Source organism: the organism of the source record quoted next, unplaced genomic scaffold (assembly GCF_019419815.1).
Source record: "Pyrus x bretschneideri cultivar Hongxiangsu unplaced genomic scaffold, Pyrus_bretschneideri_v1 Contig18, whole genome shotgun sequence".
NCBI lineage: Eukaryota > Viridiplantae > Streptophyta > Magnoliopsida > Rosales > Rosaceae > Pyrus > Pyrus x bretschneideri.
The window spans coordinates 5,252,672-5,273,523 of record NW_025999479.1 but is presented as its reverse complement, the minus strand read 5'-3'; the positions used below and the strand labels follow the sequence as shown (position 1 = coordinate 5,273,523).

The 20,852-nt window shown below is 36.9% G+C and overlaps 1 protein-coding gene, 1 long non-coding RNA gene and 1 pseudogene across 2 annotated transcripts; 1 reads left to right on the top strand and 2 right to left on the bottom strand.

Annotated features, from left to right (window-relative positions):
* The first annotated feature begins 2,056 nt into the window (after nucleotides 1-2,056).
* On the top strand, nucleotides 2,057-2,635 carry LOC125476225. The gene has a single exon (XM_048582085.1). The coding sequence runs from the start codon at nucleotides 2,057-2,059 to the stop codon at nucleotides 2,633-2,635; it is 579 nt and encodes a 192-aa protein (XP_048438042.1).
* Nucleotides 2,636-13,311: 10,676 nt separating this feature from the next.
* LOC125476251 lies at nucleotides 13,312-13,983 on the bottom strand. Its single transcript, XR_007257557.1, has 2 exons — nucleotides 13,881-13,983; nucleotides 13,312-13,747 (listed from the first exon to the last, which is right to left on the bottom strand). It is a non-coding gene; the product is annotated as an uncharacterized LOC125476251 (long non-coding RNA).
* A 2,317-nt stretch (nucleotides 13,984-16,300) lies between these two features.
* On the bottom strand, nucleotides 16,301-20,617 carry LOC103954726 (annotated as a pseudogene).
* Between the last annotated feature and the right edge of the window lie 235 nt (nucleotides 20,618-20,852).

The following is a 20,852-nucleotide window of genomic DNA, read 5'->3' as shown; positions in this document are numbered from 1 at the left end:
TACATGTTTCATCTGCCATTAGGTAATACCTGTTTGTAATCTGCATTGCAATAAGTTTTCAATAAAACTTATTTTCCAAATATATTTGCATCATTACATTTAATTCATTATTCTTTTTAATTCAATATATTGATATGCTTCTTTGTTTTTATATGCTTTACTTCCGCACACTGAATTCTATGGAAGGCTTTGCCTCCTACAATATGGAAGGCTATGCCTCCTACCACTAGTTCCACCCCATTTGGTATATATATATATATATATATATATATATATATATATATATATATATATATATTAATTAATGAAACCCTATTAGTCTTCTATCACACAAAAAAAATGATGGGCGATAATGTAATTTCACAAGTCCAAATTTTACTATTTTTTATTGAATCCTTACCTACAAGTGATGTTAAAATACCTCTAATATTTATATAAAAAAATAAAAAAATAAAAAACCAAAAACAAAAGCCTCCCACTTCCCCCCTGTTCTCTCTCTCTCTCTCTCTCTCTTTCTCCTTCTCTCCTTCTCATTTTCTAAAAAAATGTGTTCGTACACACAAAGTGTGTAGGCAAGTGCTAGGATATAAGGAAAAAAAGAGAAATAAGGATAAATATAAAGATTTAAAAAAAGAATAATATAACATTAAAAAATATAATAAAAAGATGTTTTTTCTACCGGCCAATCATAAGCATATTTAGGGAAAAACAAAAAAAGAGTTATCTAATATGTATCTTGGATATGAGGAAATAAATATTAAAAGCAAAAGTGAAAAGTAAGGAGATGGCGGGTAATAAATGTCAATAACTGAAGATAGTGGGGTAATAAATATTAACAAAGTGGGGCAGTTAAAGCTTTAAAGACAAAAGCTAAAAATTAAAAAACAAACTCATCCTAAAAAACCCTAGCCATCGTCTACATCTCCTTGGTTGGTTTCTTGGTATGTAACTCAAAAACAGCCCTATAACTAAAAGAAATCCAAATTTCCGCAGCCTAAAAATAAAAAAGGGACACCCAATTGATGCCTTAGGCGCCTAGTCGCACCTCGACGAGCCTAGGCTAGTATTCGCCCACTCCCACAACACAAAGGTGAAAATGGTGAAGCCCCACCTCCAAGGCCGCCTAGGCGCGCCCCGAGGCGAGTTTTTTAAAACACTGGCTAGATGTAAACTCTTTCCCCATAACCAGCATTATTTGAAGGTCTGTTATCAAATGCTTTTATAGGAATAGCAGCAAACTCACATTTCCAAAACAATGTAATGAAAGCAATAATCATTGAAACAATATGCTTTAATCCACTAGTGTGAGTAAGCTAAACAACTTGCCATGCAACTATTGCCTCAACAACTAGGTCAATTACAGCTGCAATATGGTTGTGGTATTTAGTTACCCTGGGAAAGTCCCAACTCTTGTTTGTTAAAACTGTTAAATTCCAATTCAGCAGTTTAGCGAAAATACTTACCAATGGCCTTATATCCAATACCTTAAGTAATTCACCATGTAGAGAAGCATCAGGAATGAAATCTGACATCATATGATCAAATAGTTGAAGAGCAGAGAGAGAGAGTAGTTATGATCGAGTCGCTAACTACCTGAAAAAGTGATGTGGTTGAGATCTTTTGGCAATGACCATAAATAGTAGAAATAAATTCAGCGAGCTGAAACATTACATCCAAAGTTGAATGTGGAATTTCGTGCAATATATTGAGCGACAATATCTTGGAGTATCATTGAAGATTGTTTCTTTTCCTTAATTATAGGAATAGATTGATTCGTGTAATTCATGTATAGTTGACTTCCTAGAATAGCCACATGTATATTGTATAAATCTTATGCTCCTTGTAAAGAAAAGGTTGTATGAAATAAAACTATCTTCAATATTTTCCTCTCACGGCCTAAACCCTAGGAACTGTGAAACCCTAGCAGGTCTATATTTTAACATGGTATCAGAGCACCGTTTTTGGTGACTCTGAATACCCCCCTCAACGCTTCCGCACCACAACAAACAACATCATCATCATGAGTGATTCATGAACCAACACAAAATCATTAGAGATGGCTACCAATCTTTCGAACCCATTCTTATTACACCCCTCTGATCAACCTGGGAACATCTTGGTCTTCAAAACTCTTCAAGGAGACAACTACAACATATGGAGCCGTGCTATGCGCATCAGTCTAAGTGCTAAGAACAAGCTAGGCTTGGTCGATGAAACTATTGACCCAGCTGCTGAAATAGATAAACAATTTGCATTGTGGCAACGATGCAATGACATGGTCCTCGCGTGGATCCTAAATTCTGTGCATGAAGACATTGCAAGTAGCATCTCCTACTACACATCAGCAGCAGATGTGTGGGCTGACTTGTGTGATCGTTTCTCCCAAGGGAATGATTCACATGTTTATCAAATTAAGAGAGAAATTGTTGACCGCAGACAGGAGCAACAATCGATCTCAGTCTACTACACAAAATTAAAGGCATTGTGGGATGAATTGACGTCCTATCATAAGCCCCCAACATGCACTTGTGGGGGTTTGAAAAAGATTAATGAACGCGATGAAAAGGAAAGTGTGATGCAGTTTCTCATGGGATTAAATGAGTCTTATGTTGCAGTACGTGGCAAATCGTGTTGATGCAGCCACTTCCAGACACTCGAAAGGCATACTTTCTTGTTTTACAACAAGAGAAGCAAGTGGAGGTATCTCTCATTCGTAATAACAACAATTTGCATGCTATGCATTTGACAAGCAACAGGGAACCTGCTGCACAACGAGGTAATTCCTCCATTAAATGCTCATATTGTGATAAAAAATACCATACTGTGATCGATGCTTTTATCTCTATGGCTTCCCACCGGGGCACAAATACCATGGCAAAAAGGTGATCCCTCCTAAAAAGAAGAAACATGCGGCCAACCAAATAAAGGCTAGCAATGAAGTCTCCAAAGTCACTGATCAAGAAGTTGCGGGGTGAGTTGTTTGATAAAATGCAGCGTTCATGGTTTTTACTTGATATTTATCCATGTGGTATCCTACTTCCCAATCTTTTGAATCTTTTAGTGACAATGTTACTTATTGTGTTAAAATATAGACCTACTAGGGTTTCGCAGTTCCTAGGGTTTAGGTCGTGAGAGGAAAATATTGAAGATATTTTTATTTCATACAACCTTTTCTTTACAAGGAGCACAAGATTTATACAATATACATGAGGCTATTCTAGGAAGTCAACCATACATGAATTACACGGATCAATATGTTCCTATAATTAAGGAAAGGAAACAATCTTCAATGATACTCCAAGATATTGTCGCTCAATACTCCCCCTCAAGATGGAGTGTGAATGTCAATCACACCCATCTTGCCAAGTAATGATTGAAACACCCCTTGTCCAAGCGGCTTGGTGAATATATCGGCTAACTGTGCTCTAGTATGAACGTAAGTTGTTGTGATAACCCTTGATTGAATACGCTCATGAACAACATGGCAATCGATCTCTATATGCTTGGTATGCTCGTGGAACATGGGATTGGCTGCTATATGTAGGGCCGCTTGTTTGTCACAATGTAGTTTCGCTGGCACGCGATGATCAACTCGTAAGTCAGCCAACAAATATTTCATCCATGTAAGCTCACATGTTGCAAAAACCATGGCACGACACTCTGCTTCTGCTAAAGATCGAGAAACGGTCGTTTGTTTCTTAGTCTTCCAAGACACCAATGCATCACCAAGGAATATGCAATAACCCATGATGGATCTCCTCGTAATTGAACATCGAGCCCAATTAGCATCACAATATCCAGCCAAGATTAAGTCCCCCTTTGAAGGAAATAGAAGTCCTTATTTAGGTGCCCCTTTTAAGTATTGCAAGAGACGATGAACTGCATCTAAATATGGTTTTCTTGGTTGTTGCATGTATTGGCTGAGTACATGAACTGCATATGAAATTTGTGGCCTAGTGATCGTGAGGTAAATGAGTTTACCAACAAGCCTCCTATACTTCGAGGCATCATGAAGAACTTGCCCCTCCGTTGGAGATAACTTCAAGTTTTCTTCCATGGCAAATTTTGCAAGTTTGGCACCAAGTAAGCCTGCTTCATTAAGAATATCAAGCGTGTATTTTCGTTGAGAGATAGAAATACCTTGAGAAGACTGAGCCACTTCTACACCGAGAAAATATTTTAATGGTCCAAGGTCCTTGATTTGAAAATGAGTGTGAAGAAACTGTTTGAGATCACGAATGGCTTCTTCATCGTTGCCTGTGATAATCATGTCATCGACGTAGATTAGTGTAGCTATGAATGAGTGATCACATACCTTGGTGAACAAGGAATAATCAGCCTTGGATTGTTGATATCTGGCTCGGTGTATGGCAGTGGAAAATTTGTGAAACCAGCTTCGAGATGCTTGTTTGAGCCCGTAAAGCGACTTGTTGAGTCGGCATAAATTATGTTCCCCCTACAGGCGAAGACCGGGAAGCAACTGCATATGGGCTTCTTCCCCAAGGTCTCTATGGAGGAAGGCATTTTGAATATCCATTTGGTGGAGAGACCAATGACGAACAGAAGCCACGGCCAAAAGACAACGGACAGTAATGAGTTTGGCAACAGGGGCGAATGTCTCTTTGTAATCGATACCTTCATGTTGTGTAAAGCCCTTGGTAACAAGGCGAGCTTTATAACGCTCGACAGACCCATCTGAATGATACTTGACCTTATAGACCCACGTACAACCAATGGCTCAATGACTGGGAGAAAGGCAAATGAGAGTCCAAGTATGATTTTGTTCCAAAGCTAGGAGTTCGGATTGCATGGTAGCTTGCCATTGAGGATCACTATTAGCCTTCTCGAAAGTAGTAGGTTCGACAATGGTAGAAAGGGCATAAGCAAAAAAAAACGGTGTGAAGAAGGAAGATGAGCATAAGAAACATAATAAGATAAAGGGTAGCGTGTACTTGACATGGAAGAGGAGGTGGCACTGGGAGCAAGAGATTGTACATGATATAAATGGTAGCCCTAAAGTCGCACATATGGTTTAGGAAGACGGTTGGAGTGGCAAATGGCAAGAGGAAGGGGAGAAGAAGTAGGTGCGGTGATGAAGATGTCCTGGGAAGGTGTGGTGTCGAGGGAAGGTCTTGTGTCGAGTGGTGGTAGAGTGGTGGGGTTTGTGGTAGGGGCAGGTGGATTTATAGTAGGGGTAGGTGTAGGTGGAATACTAGTGTCGAGAGGATGAGGTGATAAGGATGGGTTAATGGTAGGATCAAGGGGTAGAGGTAGGATAACACTATCAGGGTGGTGATCCAGTGGCTAGGAAATAAAAGGAAAGGTGTCCTCATGAAAGACCACATCACGGGAAGTAGAGAATTTGTGGGTAGTGAGTTCATAAACACGGTACCCCTTTTGGCCAAGAAGATATCCAACAAAAATGCATTTCCGAGCACGTTGATCAAATTTATGTGTGGGAGTGAGATTCGTGGCATAGCATAAGCAACCAAACACATGCAAGTGAGTAAAATCTGGAAGTGTATAATGTAAAAGCTCGAAGGGAGTTTTGTGGTGAAGGAGTGGTGTGGGTAAGCGATTGATTAAATAACACGCTGTTTGAACACTTTTCCCCCAAAAAGTTAAAGGTAAATTGGCTTGAAATCGAAGTGCTCTCCCAACATTTAAAAGATGGCGATGTTTTCTTTCAACGACCCCATTTTGTTGGGGAGTAGAAGGACAAGAAGTGTGAAACACAATACCCTTGCTATCAAAAAAAGATCGTAAAGAAATGAATTCAACCCCGTTATCTGCCTTAATCGTCTTGATCATACAGTTAAATTGTGTTTGAACCCAAGCAATGAAGGAACATAACAACCCTTGTGTTTCAAATTTTAAATGCATAGGATGAATCCAAGTAAAACGTGAATAATCATCCACAATGGTCAAAAAATATCAAGCCCCCGAATGGGAATTAACTCAATGAGGTCCCCAAATATCACAATGTATTAAATCAAAAGGTGTTTGAGATGAAATAAAACTTGATGGAAAAGATAAATGAGTTTGTTTAGCAAGAGGACAAATGTCAAATGAATGACTAGAATCAAACATAATAGTTGGAACTTGCTTGGTCAAAAGTTGTAGGGGACCGGTGGAGGGATGTCCTAAGCATCGGTGCCAAAGATTTGAATGACGGTTGACATTGTGAGCAAGGTGAGGATTTTGTTTGGATGACAAGTAATAGAGCCCATTATATCGCTTGCCCAGGCCAATCATCCTCCTCGTATCCATGTCCTGTATCACACAAAAGGTGGGAAAGAAAATCACTATGCATTGTAGAGACTCAGTGAGTTTGCTAACGAATAATAAATAAACTTGAAAATTTGGAACATGTAACACATCATCAAGTTTAATAAGAGGAGTGGCTTGGACGGAACCAACAGACTCTATAGTGGCTTTTCCCCTATTCGGCGTTTGTACATAGTCAAACATAGATTTCCTGCCAAGCAAGTGAGGTGAAGGAGATATATGATCCGTTGCCCCACTATCAATGATCCAATATAGGGTTTTCTGTGGTAAGGCTCCTGACGTATTAGACAGAGGTGTAAATGTATCTGTGGCGTTTGCAAAGTGTTGGGAATTACCATCAAGGTTGCTTTTCTTGAGCATGGCCATGATTTGATTGTACTCTTCAGCAGTGAACTTGGGCCCATCACTTTTCCACATTAGTGCCACCCTGATCAAATATTGGTAAGGACAACATTTTCATAACATCTTTTTTGAAGCACAAAGTTTAAATAATTGGGGAAGCTTAAAATGGCCGAACTCGAAATCAGACTTGCCATTTCCTTTTGCTTTCTTGAAAGAATAATAGTTTGATGTCTGGCATTTCTTGAAAGAAGATCAAAAGCTTGAAACGTTTGGCCCCTACCTTTACCGCGGATTCCCCTATTTGGCATTTCATCAAACAATTAAGATGCATTCATGCTTGCAGTGTATCTAGCATTGAAAGTGATTTTTAAGCTCTGATTCATAAGGTTTATTGACTTCACGAACTTGTAGCAACTCTATAACCCTCTGCCAAAGGCCCAAGTCAAGATATTTGGAAATGGAAATCGATTGGATTGTTGATTGCTGCGTCGCAATGACCGGACATTGCGATTGTGGGAGACTCATCGACACTCGCTCAGCACGCTTCTCCTCCATCATGGATTGTTGATTTCAGCCATGCGGGACAGAAACTCAACTTGTCCTAAGGAAATCGTTGCCATCATGTTTTGAACAACTCAAAACTTAGCCGCCCAATGATTCGGTCGGGACTCAATTTTGGCCTCCACCGCGGTGGTGGTAAGTTTGTAACAACCGTCTGCAGAGGTCCCAGTGGAACCAATCCGGCTCTTAATACCAGATGATGAAGCCATTTCGTAATAAAAGAAGAAAGGAAAATGCAAGAAATTAAACAACAATATTCTGTTAGTGTTTGTATTCTAATTAATCAATCAGGCTATACAATGCTCCATATGCAAGCACAAACCCCTCACGTTGATCTACATAATCCCCTCATGTAGTACTCCGTTAAGAAAAAGAGATTTGACGTCTAGTTGATATAACTTGCAACATTTCTAAGTTGCAAGTACAATCAAATTTCTTATTATGTCTAACCTTGCAACAGGTGCAAAGGTCTCACTAAAATCAATTCTAGCCTTTTGAGAGTAACCTTTAGCTACTAGCCTTGCCTTGTACTTTTGTATTGTGTCGTCCAAGTTCAATTTTGTCTTGAAAGCCCATTTGGCACCAATAATAGATTTATACTAGAAAACCATGTCCGCACGTTGTTGAAGGAATGAAAATTAAACTATGGAACATGTTCTAAAAATATAAATGCATAGAAATGCAGACTAACACTATTAACATAAAGATAATAAAGACTGCATACAAAATGTAGTCATTATTTTTTACAGGCAAGTGTCTAGATTTATACAATTTATACAAAAAAACATTAGGAAACATTCTGTCATTTGATGTACAAAAATGATTAGTCTGATATTTCCCCCTGGTAGCTATGATAGGTCTTGATCAACATCAGTAGTTGTAGATGAAAGATTTGAAAACATCAGATTGTTCATGTACACAAAAAATAGAGGAATTGATGTTACGATGGCCTATTCACACGTAATAAAATATGGAGAAGCACTGTTCTTGTTTTAACAAAAGACGATATCACTGTTTTGTACAGCAGCAAAAGTTTGTTCCTTCCGACAGTGACTGTAAATAAAAGAATGTGTAGAGGGAGAAAAAAAAAAAAGATGCAAATGCTAACTGAGATGAAATAAAGTGTACATATAAATATGTTTACATCAGATAAAATATGGGAATAAAGCAAAGTTACCTAGTTTTATTTTTGTAGTGTTCGTTTTCGCGCTAGTTAGAGAAGAATTTTTTTTTTCAACAACTTGATCGGAACCTGGTCAAAATCCTGCACATCTGTTTAAGCGATTTCTCTGCCTCACTGTGCCAAACATATTAAAGAGATTGGAAAAATAAATTAAGATCACATTGAAAATAATTTGAGATCGATAAAAAAATGTTGTTATGCAGAATGTAACTGTTTTTTTTTCAGCTCCTGTAATAAGGGCTCTCTTGATTGAATCTCTTTTTCTCTTTTGCGATTCTCCAGTTGTTTTAGGCAGTGTAGTGCACGATGAAACTGTTGTGGAAGACACTGTAATTTCTCTGCTTATAGACTATGGAGTTGCTGGTTGGATCATGGTGTCGTCAGAGACATTGTAGATGAGAAAATCATTTGAATTCAACAAATTTCATCTGCTTCCAAATCAGAGATGAAAATTTTTCCTTTGGCCTAGAAGTCTGAGAAACTCGCTTGGCAATTGCTTTTGATATGCTAATCTTTGATTGAAAACCAAATCTTTGCACGTGGTGCCAAAGGCCTTTTCACATGATTTGCTAATAATGAGAGCATTGATTTCATTCGTTTCATCTTCAAAGACCAAGAACGCTTTGTACCTTCATTCAACCAGAAAAAAACATTGATGACAAAGGATAAACGGCCTAATAAGTTGAAAACTGTGTTCTTATAGGTTTTTCTATGTTATGGTTTAATTTTAATACTAATCATAACTAGTACAAAAAACACTTTGCGCGACACAGGTCCTTCGTTGTGCAAAGTCAAAAAACTATCACGTAAACATTAGCGCAACGAACCTTCGTCACGCGCCAACCGTTGCGCTAAGGTAGTGACAAAAGGGTTTGCGTGATGAAGAAGTAACCTACTTTGCACAAAGAGACTTTGCGCGATCGCACAAAGTGGCTTTGCACGACATAGGAGGTGCGTCGTGCAAAAGTGGCTTTGCACGGTGTAGGGGTGCATCATGCAAACCCCCTTTTTTTTTTAGTCAAAAATATTATTTTATTTTAATTTTTGACAAATATTGTAATTAAATTCTAAACAATAATTAATTAACCAAGCAAAAGTATCTAATTATAAAATATATGAAAATGTACATACAAGATGTCCAAACAAAAATGAAAAAACTATAAGTAATCTTCTAGGTTTGATACATCAAGCTACTGGGTATTAGCAGGGCGAGGTGGCTCTGAGGTCAAAGGTGGAGCAGGATGAAGTGCTAGTAGCGAGATTTGGAGGCCGAACATCTGTATGGCTTATACAGGGTCTCTCATTGTCTTGTCATAGTTCCTCATCTCCTCTCTCTGGGCCCTTATCTGCGCCCTCATCTGCTCGCCCTAGGCCATCATCTGCTCTTCCTGGACTGCAAGCTGACCCCTTAGGGTTGTCACTTCCTCCTTCAATGCATCAACCTCTGCTGTGTTTAATCTGGAAGAAGAGGCACCCGTCTCACGAACCCGTGCTTTCCTCATACATCGAACAACCTTGCCATGACGACGACCGAAGTTCTGATCTAGGACATCAGTCATGATCTGAAAACCTACATCCTTGGGTACCGTGATGTCCTCGATCGGGTTCTCCGAGGGAAGCTGCAATGTTGCTTCTTAGAGAACAGCAGTGCTTTTTTCCACCATAGCAGCCTATAATAATAAAGAAAAAACATATAATGTTTTATAACAAAATATAAATAATATTTGAATGATTCATACATATAAGAATAATAATAATTACATATACTTACGTGAAGCTGCTCAGTGATCTCATTACCAGGTCGAATGTAAACGTCCTTGAACATGTCAATCTCTGGGAACTTAGAACCCTCTTGAAGAAAAAAAACATTAAGAAAATTTTATTAATCAATAATAATAACTAAATTGTATAAAATTTCAAAGTTAATATACTTTTACTTGACGTCGTGCCTCAAGTCTATACGAAAAAGGCATCGAACCAGAATGGTCGAGAAGTTTCTTTGACTCTCGAGCTTTCTTGCCAACAACATATTTCTTCTATTAAACACACAATATACATGTTACTGCTACTATTTGAAATAAATTAATAAAAAAAACTTAAAAAATAAGTAAAACAATAATAAATTATTATTAAAATATTATGTACATACCACAAAATTTGGGTTCGTAAAATGTTTGCAGAGCCACTCCTAATCCTCCGGCCGGTCCTACAACTCACTTGAAACATGTAGGCGAGCAATCTTCAGATCATCCCACCACTTTGTACCGGTTTACTAAGGTCTCCTCTAAGTAGGTGATGGTCTTGAGGGATATGTCCTGAAGATCATAAATGACCTACAAATATGAAAAATAATAAAATAATAGTAAGAAATTTAGTAATATTAAGATAATATATTTTGGTTTTTAATATTTGTAAACAAAATTAAAAAAATGATAAAGGCTAAAAATTAATGTACTAACCGACAACTTGTCTCACACTAGTTTCTTCGTCTTCTTGGGAATTTCTGCCCAAGACTCCCACTGAAAATGACAATTTTTTTTTACTAACAACACCACAGCTACTAGCGATGTTGCTATGCTGTTGTGAGGTAGGCACTCCACGATGTCTGGGTCATATGCAATCTTCATCTTGGAGGCGACATCACGTACGTTCTATGCCTGCTTCAGCATTCGACTAGAATTCACAACCCGCAACATATTTTTACAATCTAACAAATTTTCACCATCATAAAAATATTAGTTTTAAAATGAAAAGAAAAAAAAATACAACGTAGTGAGAATTTAAAAAAACTACCTGGCTAAGAGGCCTCACCCTTGACTTTGGATGCCGAGGAAGTGTGATTAGAAGGCTTCCGCTAGCAGCGGCGCCGGTGAGGCCTCCGTGCACTAAGTGGCTAAACCAACACTAATGCCGTCGATGAGACGAGCACCTAGGACACCGTAGAAGTAGCCTCAGTAAGGGGTGTAGGCTCCCCAATCAATGGAGCACTCATGGCTAGAGTATTAGATGGTGATAATGCGGGAGGCGCATTGGTCACACTCTGACGACGAGTGATCAATTGCGACATCTATACACTTTTTGAACCATAAAAATGTAACATTAGAAACTAATCCTTTCTTGCATTTGAAACTAGAAGTAAAAAGCAAAGAAAACTAAACAAATAAACCATGTGTGAAAAAAGAAAAGAAAATTGAACAAACATTAACTGAAGATTAAAAAGTGTAATCAATCCAAGGCAGCATGATTGATTAAAAAGAGTCAAACCTAAACCAAGAGACCTATCCTAATCTGTCAAACCCCCAACCCAACTTTCTATAATTTGATCTCCCAGGCTTAATCACAACAATTACTAATCGAAGGCAGCACGATGGACTGTTTTTTTTTTTTTTACTGCGTATAATTCGATCTCCCAGGCTTAGTGTGTTTAATCACAACAATTACTAATCAAAGGCAGCACGATGGACTGTTTTTTTTCCTGCGTATAATTCGATCTCCAAGGCTTAGTGTGTTTAATCACAACAATTACTAATCGAAACAACTAAAGAAAACAAATTACCAAATCCATAATCCTTTGCAAACAGAGCCAGTCAAAGTTGGTACCTCTACTTATCAAGAACTGAATTCTATGTACACACGAAGATCGACTTAAGACAATATCAGATCAGTATCCAATGCTCAATTCACATCCAAATATCCAATTTCCTTAAACAAAAAAAATATACGATTTAAGCAAATAACCTGTAGACAAGATTCACCTTAATCAAAATCCACATCCGATTACTGGTTTTCTCATCAAAATTCAAGCATCAGCATATGACTTGAAGAAAACAAACAAAAACCAACAAGGCAAAGAAAACTGATCCTTTCTTGCATTTGAAACTAGAAGAAAAAAGCAAAGAAAACTGAACAAATAAACCTGACCTTGTTTGCTTTGGAATTTTGGGAAAAACAAAAAGTACACACTTAACTGATGACTTCAATTAAGACAGCGAAGAAGACAACCTGAAAGCAAACTGAACAGTTCTTTTGCATAAAATAAATGAAAAAGAAAATGTGAAGTCAATTAAAAAAACTGAGAGATAAAGTAATCAAAACCAATATATAGCGCATCCCAGATACATGGTTTGCAAGAAATTGCACTATGTATAAATAGTAAAACATTACCATTTTAAGAATCCCACAAAACCCCCAACCAACTCAACTCTGTATTCAAATAACACATCTATCTTTTTCTTTGGACACCTTAATATGTCATGTTTTACATGGTCTTTTAAAGTGGTGATTAAAGATCAGTAAACTTCAATTATAAGAGCGTTAAGTCGAGCAGATGGTGGACCTGAACAGAGGAGTAGTAGTTTCGTATAAATTATCCAATAATCCAACTCAATCAAAGCTGTTGAGGCATTTCGTCGAACATGTTAGGGACAACAATTTAGCACAGACAAGTCCATGGAGGATTATGTAAATGACCATATGAGTACGTATCCAAAACACAAAAAAATACTCAAAAACACGTAAAATGCACATGAAAGCATATAATTATTTAATTACTACTTATGAAGTTTAGCAGTTGGAAGCAAAGACCAACACAAATCGTACATCCTAGGCGTTATTCTTGAAGAAACTGATTGGTCTGAGATACGTGAGAGAATATGCCAAGGAGGGAAACCCCTGATTGGATCGGAGGCAAATGCCTACGAAAAGATCGCTTAGATTTAAGAAAGATTTGCTTGGATTTATCCATGGTTTGTTTATTCCTTATCTTGAAAATCCCAATCCTATTTCTTAATTCTACATCATCTTTGATCTGATCGAAATAGGATTTGGTTTGTTTATATTTAAATAAATTAAAAAATAAATTTTATATATATAATATGTAATTTTTCATCTTCCTTGGAAGACTGACACACGAGCGATCGGTTCGATCTATTTCTTTATCTCCCCATGAATCGTATGTTTGTAACAACAGGGACAGAATTTTCTCAATTCCAATCGACTAGGCGTATTGTGTCGATTCTTTTGAGTAATATATCTGGAAATGCCCATTGATTCCTTATTAACACGATTTCGAACACAACTGGTACATTCCAAAATAACCGTTACTCGGACATCTTTACCCTTAGCCATGAACCTCCTTTGGTTTTTGATTCACTCAATTCTTTAATTTTCCGACCCGAAGCAAGGAAGAAGAAAGGACACAAAAATAGAAGCGAGATGGAGAGGAATTACCAGAGATGACGGTAGATTGTAATCATTAGGATTAGGGTTTCTCTTCGTCCACTCGACTTTTTGAAATCCTCTAGTAGCTGGAAGTAAATCCGAAAACAAGACCTTGAAGCATATCCCCTTCAAGAGTATGAAGCAAAGCAAAAGCTGGAATCCAATTCCGGATGCAATTAGATTTCAACCCCAAAACCCTCAGTATACATTATACTTTATCTTCCAAGTGCTAAATTTCACAAACCCTAATCTAGAATTCCAACCCTAAATTAATTCCAAAATTTACCTGATTTGGGGCAGAATCGATGCACAGTGAGGTGAGGGATGAGAAGGAAGTGAGGGATGAGAGGTTAGTCACTTGTCTAATGTGGGAGGAGGAGAGAAATCGGTGAGGAAGGTGAGGTCGAGAGAGAGAGTGACTGAGTGAGACTGAGGTCAAGGAGGGTGAGGTCGAGAGAGAGTGACTGAGTGAGGGTCGAGAGAGAATGCCTGAGTGAGGGTGAGGACACTGAGGAGTGAGGTCGAGAGAGAGTCTGAGATTAGGGAGAGGGAAGAGAGAGGTCTACGAGAAAGAAAGAGTTCGGGTCCAAACTTGGAAATTTGAAAAAAATCCAAAATTATCACAACTGGCGCAACGTCACACAAAGTGGTTTTGTGCGACGACCACATTAAGGCGTCGCGAAAGGTATTTAAAAAAAAAAATTATTACAAAAATTACTGAAAATGTGACTTTCGTTATTTCCAATTCAATTTTTTTTTACATAAACCCCACAATAATATATTTTTCTAATAAAAACCCACAATAATTTTTTTTTTACATATATATATTATTCAATTTCTTAAGTGTTATAAGTACAAAACAACTATATATATATATATACACCATTGAACTTGATGGGAAACGCATTGTACGAAACTAGTTCCAAAGATCCAACCGTCAAACTTGTTTGTATATACTTCGAGATCGCATACGCCAAAAATCGCAAAAAACAAACATGCAGAGATCAAGTAACGGGACAAAACTTTTCAACGCTTATAAACGAAAAATCATGATTTAACGGTTATTTTAACTCCAATTTTGATGATTTTTTACAACCACACTCCTTGACCATATATGAATATAGTGAACCAATTTGATCATCAATTTAAAATATTTACAAAAGTGGATACTGCAAAATCCTATGTTATACTTAATGAAAGTATAAATAAACTCCAAGTGTTAGTGAATCTATTGTTTTGATGGGATACGCATTGTACGAAACTAGTTTCAACGATCCAACCATCAAAATTGTTTGTATTTACTTTGAGATCGCATATGCCAAAAATCACAAAAAACAAACATTCAAAGATCAAGTAACAGGACAAAACTTTTTTATGGTTATAAACGAAAAATCATGATTTAACGGTTATTTTAACTTCGATTTTGATGATTTTTTTACAGCTACACTCCTTGACCCTATATGAATACAACGAATTGATTTGATCATCAATTTAAAATATTTACACAAGTCGATAACACAAAATTTTATGTTATACTTAATGAAAGTATAAATAAACTCCAAGTGTTAATGAATCTCTGTTTTGATGAGATACACATCATATGATACTAGTTTCAACGATCCAACCGTTAAACTTGTTTGCATATATTACAAGATCGCATACACCAAAAATCGCAAAAAACAAACATTCAGAGATTAATTAACGGGACAAAACTTTTCGACGGTTATGAATTTTGATGATTTTTTACAGTTACACTCCTTGACCTTATATGAATACAACGAACTAATTCAATTGTCAATTTAAAACATTTACACAAGTGGATACCACAAAAGAAAAAGGCAATGCAAGAACCCCAAAAGAAAAGCAAAAGGAAAAAAAATAATAAAAAACTTTGTGCGACATAGGTACAATTGCGTCGTGCAAAGATGTTTTGCGCGACACAGTTGTACCTATGTCGAGCAAAGTTTTTTTTTTTTGTTTTTTTTTTCCTTTACCCTTTTGCTTTTGCGTACAAAATAAATAAATTAAAATCTACTTAGTAAATATATATACCATTGAAGTTGATGGGAAACACATTGTACGAAATTAGTTTCAACGATCTAACTGTCAAACTTGTTTGTATGTACTTCGAGATCACATAGCCAAAAATCACAAAAAACAAACATTCAGAGATCAAGTAACGGGACAAAACTTTTTGATAGTTATAAACGAAAAATCATGATTTAACGGTTATTTTAACTCTGATTTTGATGATTGTTTACAGTTACACTCCTTGACCCTATATGAATACAACAAACTGATTTGATCGCCAATTTAAAATATTTACACAAGTGGATACCACAAAATCTTATGTTATATTTGATGAAAGCCATCCAAGGAGACCACCTCCATCAGCCATCGAAGGAGGTGTTGCACTGTTATTACCCGTTTTAATAATCTTGTTCAACCTAGCTTACAGGGGAAGTATGTGAAAAAGAGAATCACATGATCACATATGTTAAAGAAGAAGCATTCTCATTTATGGGCTCCACCACACCAAAAACTAAAACAAATCAACCTGTAAAATGACAAACAAACCTTTGCTTCCTCCATCTCAACACTTGCATTGTCAAGTCCATCCCACATAGAGGAGTCCTTGCTAACAAGGGAAACCTTAAGAAAGGGAATAATTCAGTCATGTACCTCAACATCCTAAAGCAGTCAGAATCACATAAAAAACCAACTATAGACTAGGATTGGTGTTAGCTGCCCTTCAAGATCAAGTAGGCCCTTAGCAAAAGCAGCTGCAGACATCTGTAAACAAATATCTTGTAAATAATGTAACTTATAAATGATGAAAATTTCAGGGGCTAATGATCATAACAATAAGGCAATTTACTTCATTTAAATAGAGATCAAATAAGACAAGAAGAAAAAGGAAGCAACAAAAAATATAGAAACCCATGAGCACTAATGAGACTATACCTGCACAGGGCCTTCATCAGAGTTGTAGATTTTAAGATCATGACGATAAGTGCTATGGAGGCGAAGCAGGCCGGTACCTTCACCTGCAATTATGTACAACTTCATTATGATAAGAAAATAATTCTAAAACAAAGTCGCACTGTGAGCAACCTTGTAGCTCAATTTGGGTCTTTTGAAATGCATGAATTAAAATCAGACATCACACCTTATATCCTTTAAGATCAGACTCAGTTATATCCACCACTTCAAACTTCTAGCCTTTCTTGTGTGATAATCTATCTAAGAGATGTTTTGTATTAGAAAATGCCATTAGAATCTAACTAAGAGATGTTTTGATCCCATGGTAATTTCATCTCTATTAAAACAGAATGGTAGTTATTTTCACTCTGTATTCTCATTTTGCACTCATCCCCTTGTTTATGTTTCTAGATTCTCCTTTGATTTATACAATCCAAGGCTAGAAGAAGATAAAAAAAAAAAAAAGTTCAGGCAGAGAAAAGGGGAGTGTGAAACTCACTACCCTACATAAAAAGCCTAAATAACCATTGTAAATACATGTAGCATTTGCTATTAAGAAAGATATACACGAAAATGTGCACCTTTAGGTAGATATCTATGGCTTTATACATGCCATCTTTTGTTTCCCTTGATTGTTCTAGAATTAGTTCAGCAATGCTAATGAACTTTGAGACAGATACGTTACAGTCAGTGGCTATTTCGGCCAAGTAGTTCTCCATTAGCTTTCCGACACGTTCCATGTTAGTTGGTGGAGGAGAACCAAAATCATCCTTTGAATTATATCCCAAATAGCTCCCCTACATTTCATATTCAAGGTAATTCGTCATGATCCTTTGCACAGTGTTGACATCAAGCAATGTGTCCCCGGTATAGGAATATGATGGAATCAAGAGATCATCTAAAACAGCTTGTGCCAATTGCAACCCCATTCTCTTCTCCAAATCTAGCTGGTAAGCAACCGTTGTCTCCAGGGTTTTCGCAGTATGGAAAAAAAGCTAACTGACATTTCATTTTTCTCCCTTGGCAGAAGACTCATAATTGTTTCTAAGACAACCCTCTTCTCGTGCTCTTGTCGCAGCTCGATTTTCTTCTTCCCCTTTCCAAATATTTCCTATGCCAAAAGAAGATTTATATGTCAAGATATGAGCTACTAAACTAAAAATTATGACATTGTGGAGTAAGATCTTACCAAACCTCTTAGCGATTTCTGCGCATAGAGCATGAGTACTGGTCCAAGAGTATATTGTTATGTGGAAATTTTAAGTTTGTTTGAATGTATTTTTCATAGATTGATTGAATGTACAATGGGGGATATATAATGAGGTAGAAGGTTACAAGCAACCCTTGGTAAATCCTACTAACTTGGTAAACCCTAAAGCTATCACTCCTTAAATTAAGGGAGTGCAGCAAGTAGCTGGCACAAAACTATCAACAAGTCATCTAGATGTCAATCTTCCTCAAATTAAGGGATTAGACTTAATAGAGAATCTCATGGAAAGAGGGAACATAAAATCTGGCAGCATCAATCACCCCAAATCGTCTAATATCCATATGCAATATCAGTCATATGCAGCATCAGTCACCCTATATCGTCTAATAGCTTAAACACTATTTCCATCATTACAATCATAACACATTGGAACATATCGATTCTAAGAACAATTAAGTCTTCAGCCCACCAATCCATAACAAGCTTTCGATAATACATTGCTAAAGAAACCGCACCCTTATTGCTGCCATCAGCCCTATTGGACACACTGAACTGGCTCTCTTTGCAGACTATAAAAGCAACTGCATTTATGCAGTGGTTCACTAATTTTACCTTCTCCATCATTGGGAGGAACCTTTCTAACATGTGCAAAAGAATAACTGCACCTACTAGGCTCTTCAATGCCACTTCATTTAAGTATGCATTAGCTCTTCCCACAGGGTTTCCAACCGCATAGTCCTGAGTCATCAGAAGATACTCTACCACACATCGGAGCATTGCGATGTTCTCTATGCTTATCTCGAAATTTATTCCATAGCAAAATTTTGCTGCAAGCTTAAATGCTTCTGATCTACTTGGAACATCAGATAGTTCAATGACAGATAGATCAACAACATCACTAGATTCTGATATCAGTTTCCTTATGTGTCCACACTTCGAAATCAAAGGGAATTGCTATTTTGGTAGGTCATGTTAAAATTAAATAATTTTTAAGCCTTTCCATGTTTGTTTAATTCATCTATACATTAAAACAACAAAAATTAGTCACAAAAATTTAATTTGTACCAAATAATTGTTCTTAGTGCTACTGGTCACATAATTTGATACATGAATCAACACTACAAGTTACCTATGGTTAATTATTAAACGCAGACTCTCGAGAGAAAATGCATACAAGAATTTACAAGTATTGATACAAACTTACATTTTAAATATGTCCATTGCAAACAAAGAAGCCTCGTCCCCACCAGTTCCCAATGAAATCTTTTGTCATATAAAAATAAAAAGATAAAAGACATGCAATGGAATAAAAATTTGTTAGGCAGTTACTTAATACCTGATCTGACCTCTAGTATGCAATCCCTCTCATCAGCATCATCCTTAGGAAGCAGGGACTTGAGCAACAAATTGTGCAACCTTCTTTCCTCGTGGAACGTTTAATCCAATTTGATAGTTACCATATCAAGCAAGTCTTTTTCTTGAGAACATTCATTGATCCAAAAATCAGAAGAAAAATTAGCAAATGTATTGAATGCCTAAAAAAAAAAAACAAAAAAAACAAATCAGAGAAATACCTGATCAAAAAATGGAGACGATCAGACGATTTGTTGGGAATATTAAAGTTGGGTAGATGAGAAGCGGTGTTAAACCCTTAGCCTCCTGCTTTTTCCTTTACAAGTTTATATTAATCTTCATCCAAACTAAAATAATAACTCTTGCTATCCTCACTACTATCATTTATGGATTCTTATTCGTTTTTATCTTCGTTTGCCTCTTCCGGTGAATTGTATTGAGGCAGATCACCAAGATCAATTGATATTTCGAATTCAGGAACTCCAGGTACGTCAAACGATCCTTGGACAATATTAGTATCCCAGAGTGTTTCTTCACCAATTTTTATTGAAGATGATAACTATTGGTCGGCGACGTTATCATCATGACATAGTTCTGAAATATCGTATAGCCCTCTTCGATCAATCTTCTGAACAACTTTCTAACCATTGCTAGCTTTAGGGTCATCTAGATAGAATATTTGTTTCACCATAGTTGCCAAAATGTATGGGTCTTCATTGCACCAATGTCTCGTAGTGTTTATTGATAGTAAACCATGGTCTCGCTTAACACTCGTTCAGTTATGTGGGTTTGTATCAAATCAAAGACACTTAAACAGTATCACTTGACACCTGTCTTTGTAAAGTAATTGTACTACACTAGTTAGTTTGCCATAAAAATCAATATCTTCACTGTCGCCTGCACCCGAGACATGGACACCACTATATTGAGTGGACAATTTGTCATCACGTGTTGCCCCCAAGAACTTGATCCCGTTGACATGACAACCTGAGAACAATTCAACGTGAAGCGGTCCTCTCGCCAAGTTATATAATTCTTCATCGTAAGAAGGTGAATTCAATTCATTCAATTTATTCATCTAATATAACATACACAAAAGTTAACCTGTTAGTGTAACCAAATTTAAAGACACGCATGAACAAGTTGGAAAATATGCTCAATTCAAACCACATACAACTTACATGTGCATGAAACCACGAAGGAAACAAGTCATGGTGCTTCTTGCCATATAAATGTGAAAGATGTTCCCACTTCATCAACTGTTCATCCTCTTCAAGGTATGGTAAAGCCTTGTCACAATTGTTGAGTATGAACCAATGCGCTACCTCCATGTCCTTTTTGGTAAACAGTTCATCTTTTATAGGATCGCCGAATGGTCCCGTAATTTGGGCAAAAACAAACAGTTTCTCTTTTCTGACACCACTGTCATTATTGCGTAGAGGACGATTGAAAGCTGTCTCAACATCTTGAAGATACATTGCACAAAAAGTAAGTGACTCATATTCCACCCATGCCTCCATAAGTGATCCTTCGGTCTTTGCCCTGTTTCAGACACACTTTTTCAACTCACCAAGATATCTGCACAAATAAAAAATTTGCTACAAATTATTCAAAGCATTTGTTGATCATGAATCTATTATATATATATATGCTTAATTAAGTACCTTTCTATTGGATACATCCATTAACAGTTCACTGGTCCAGCAAGTAATG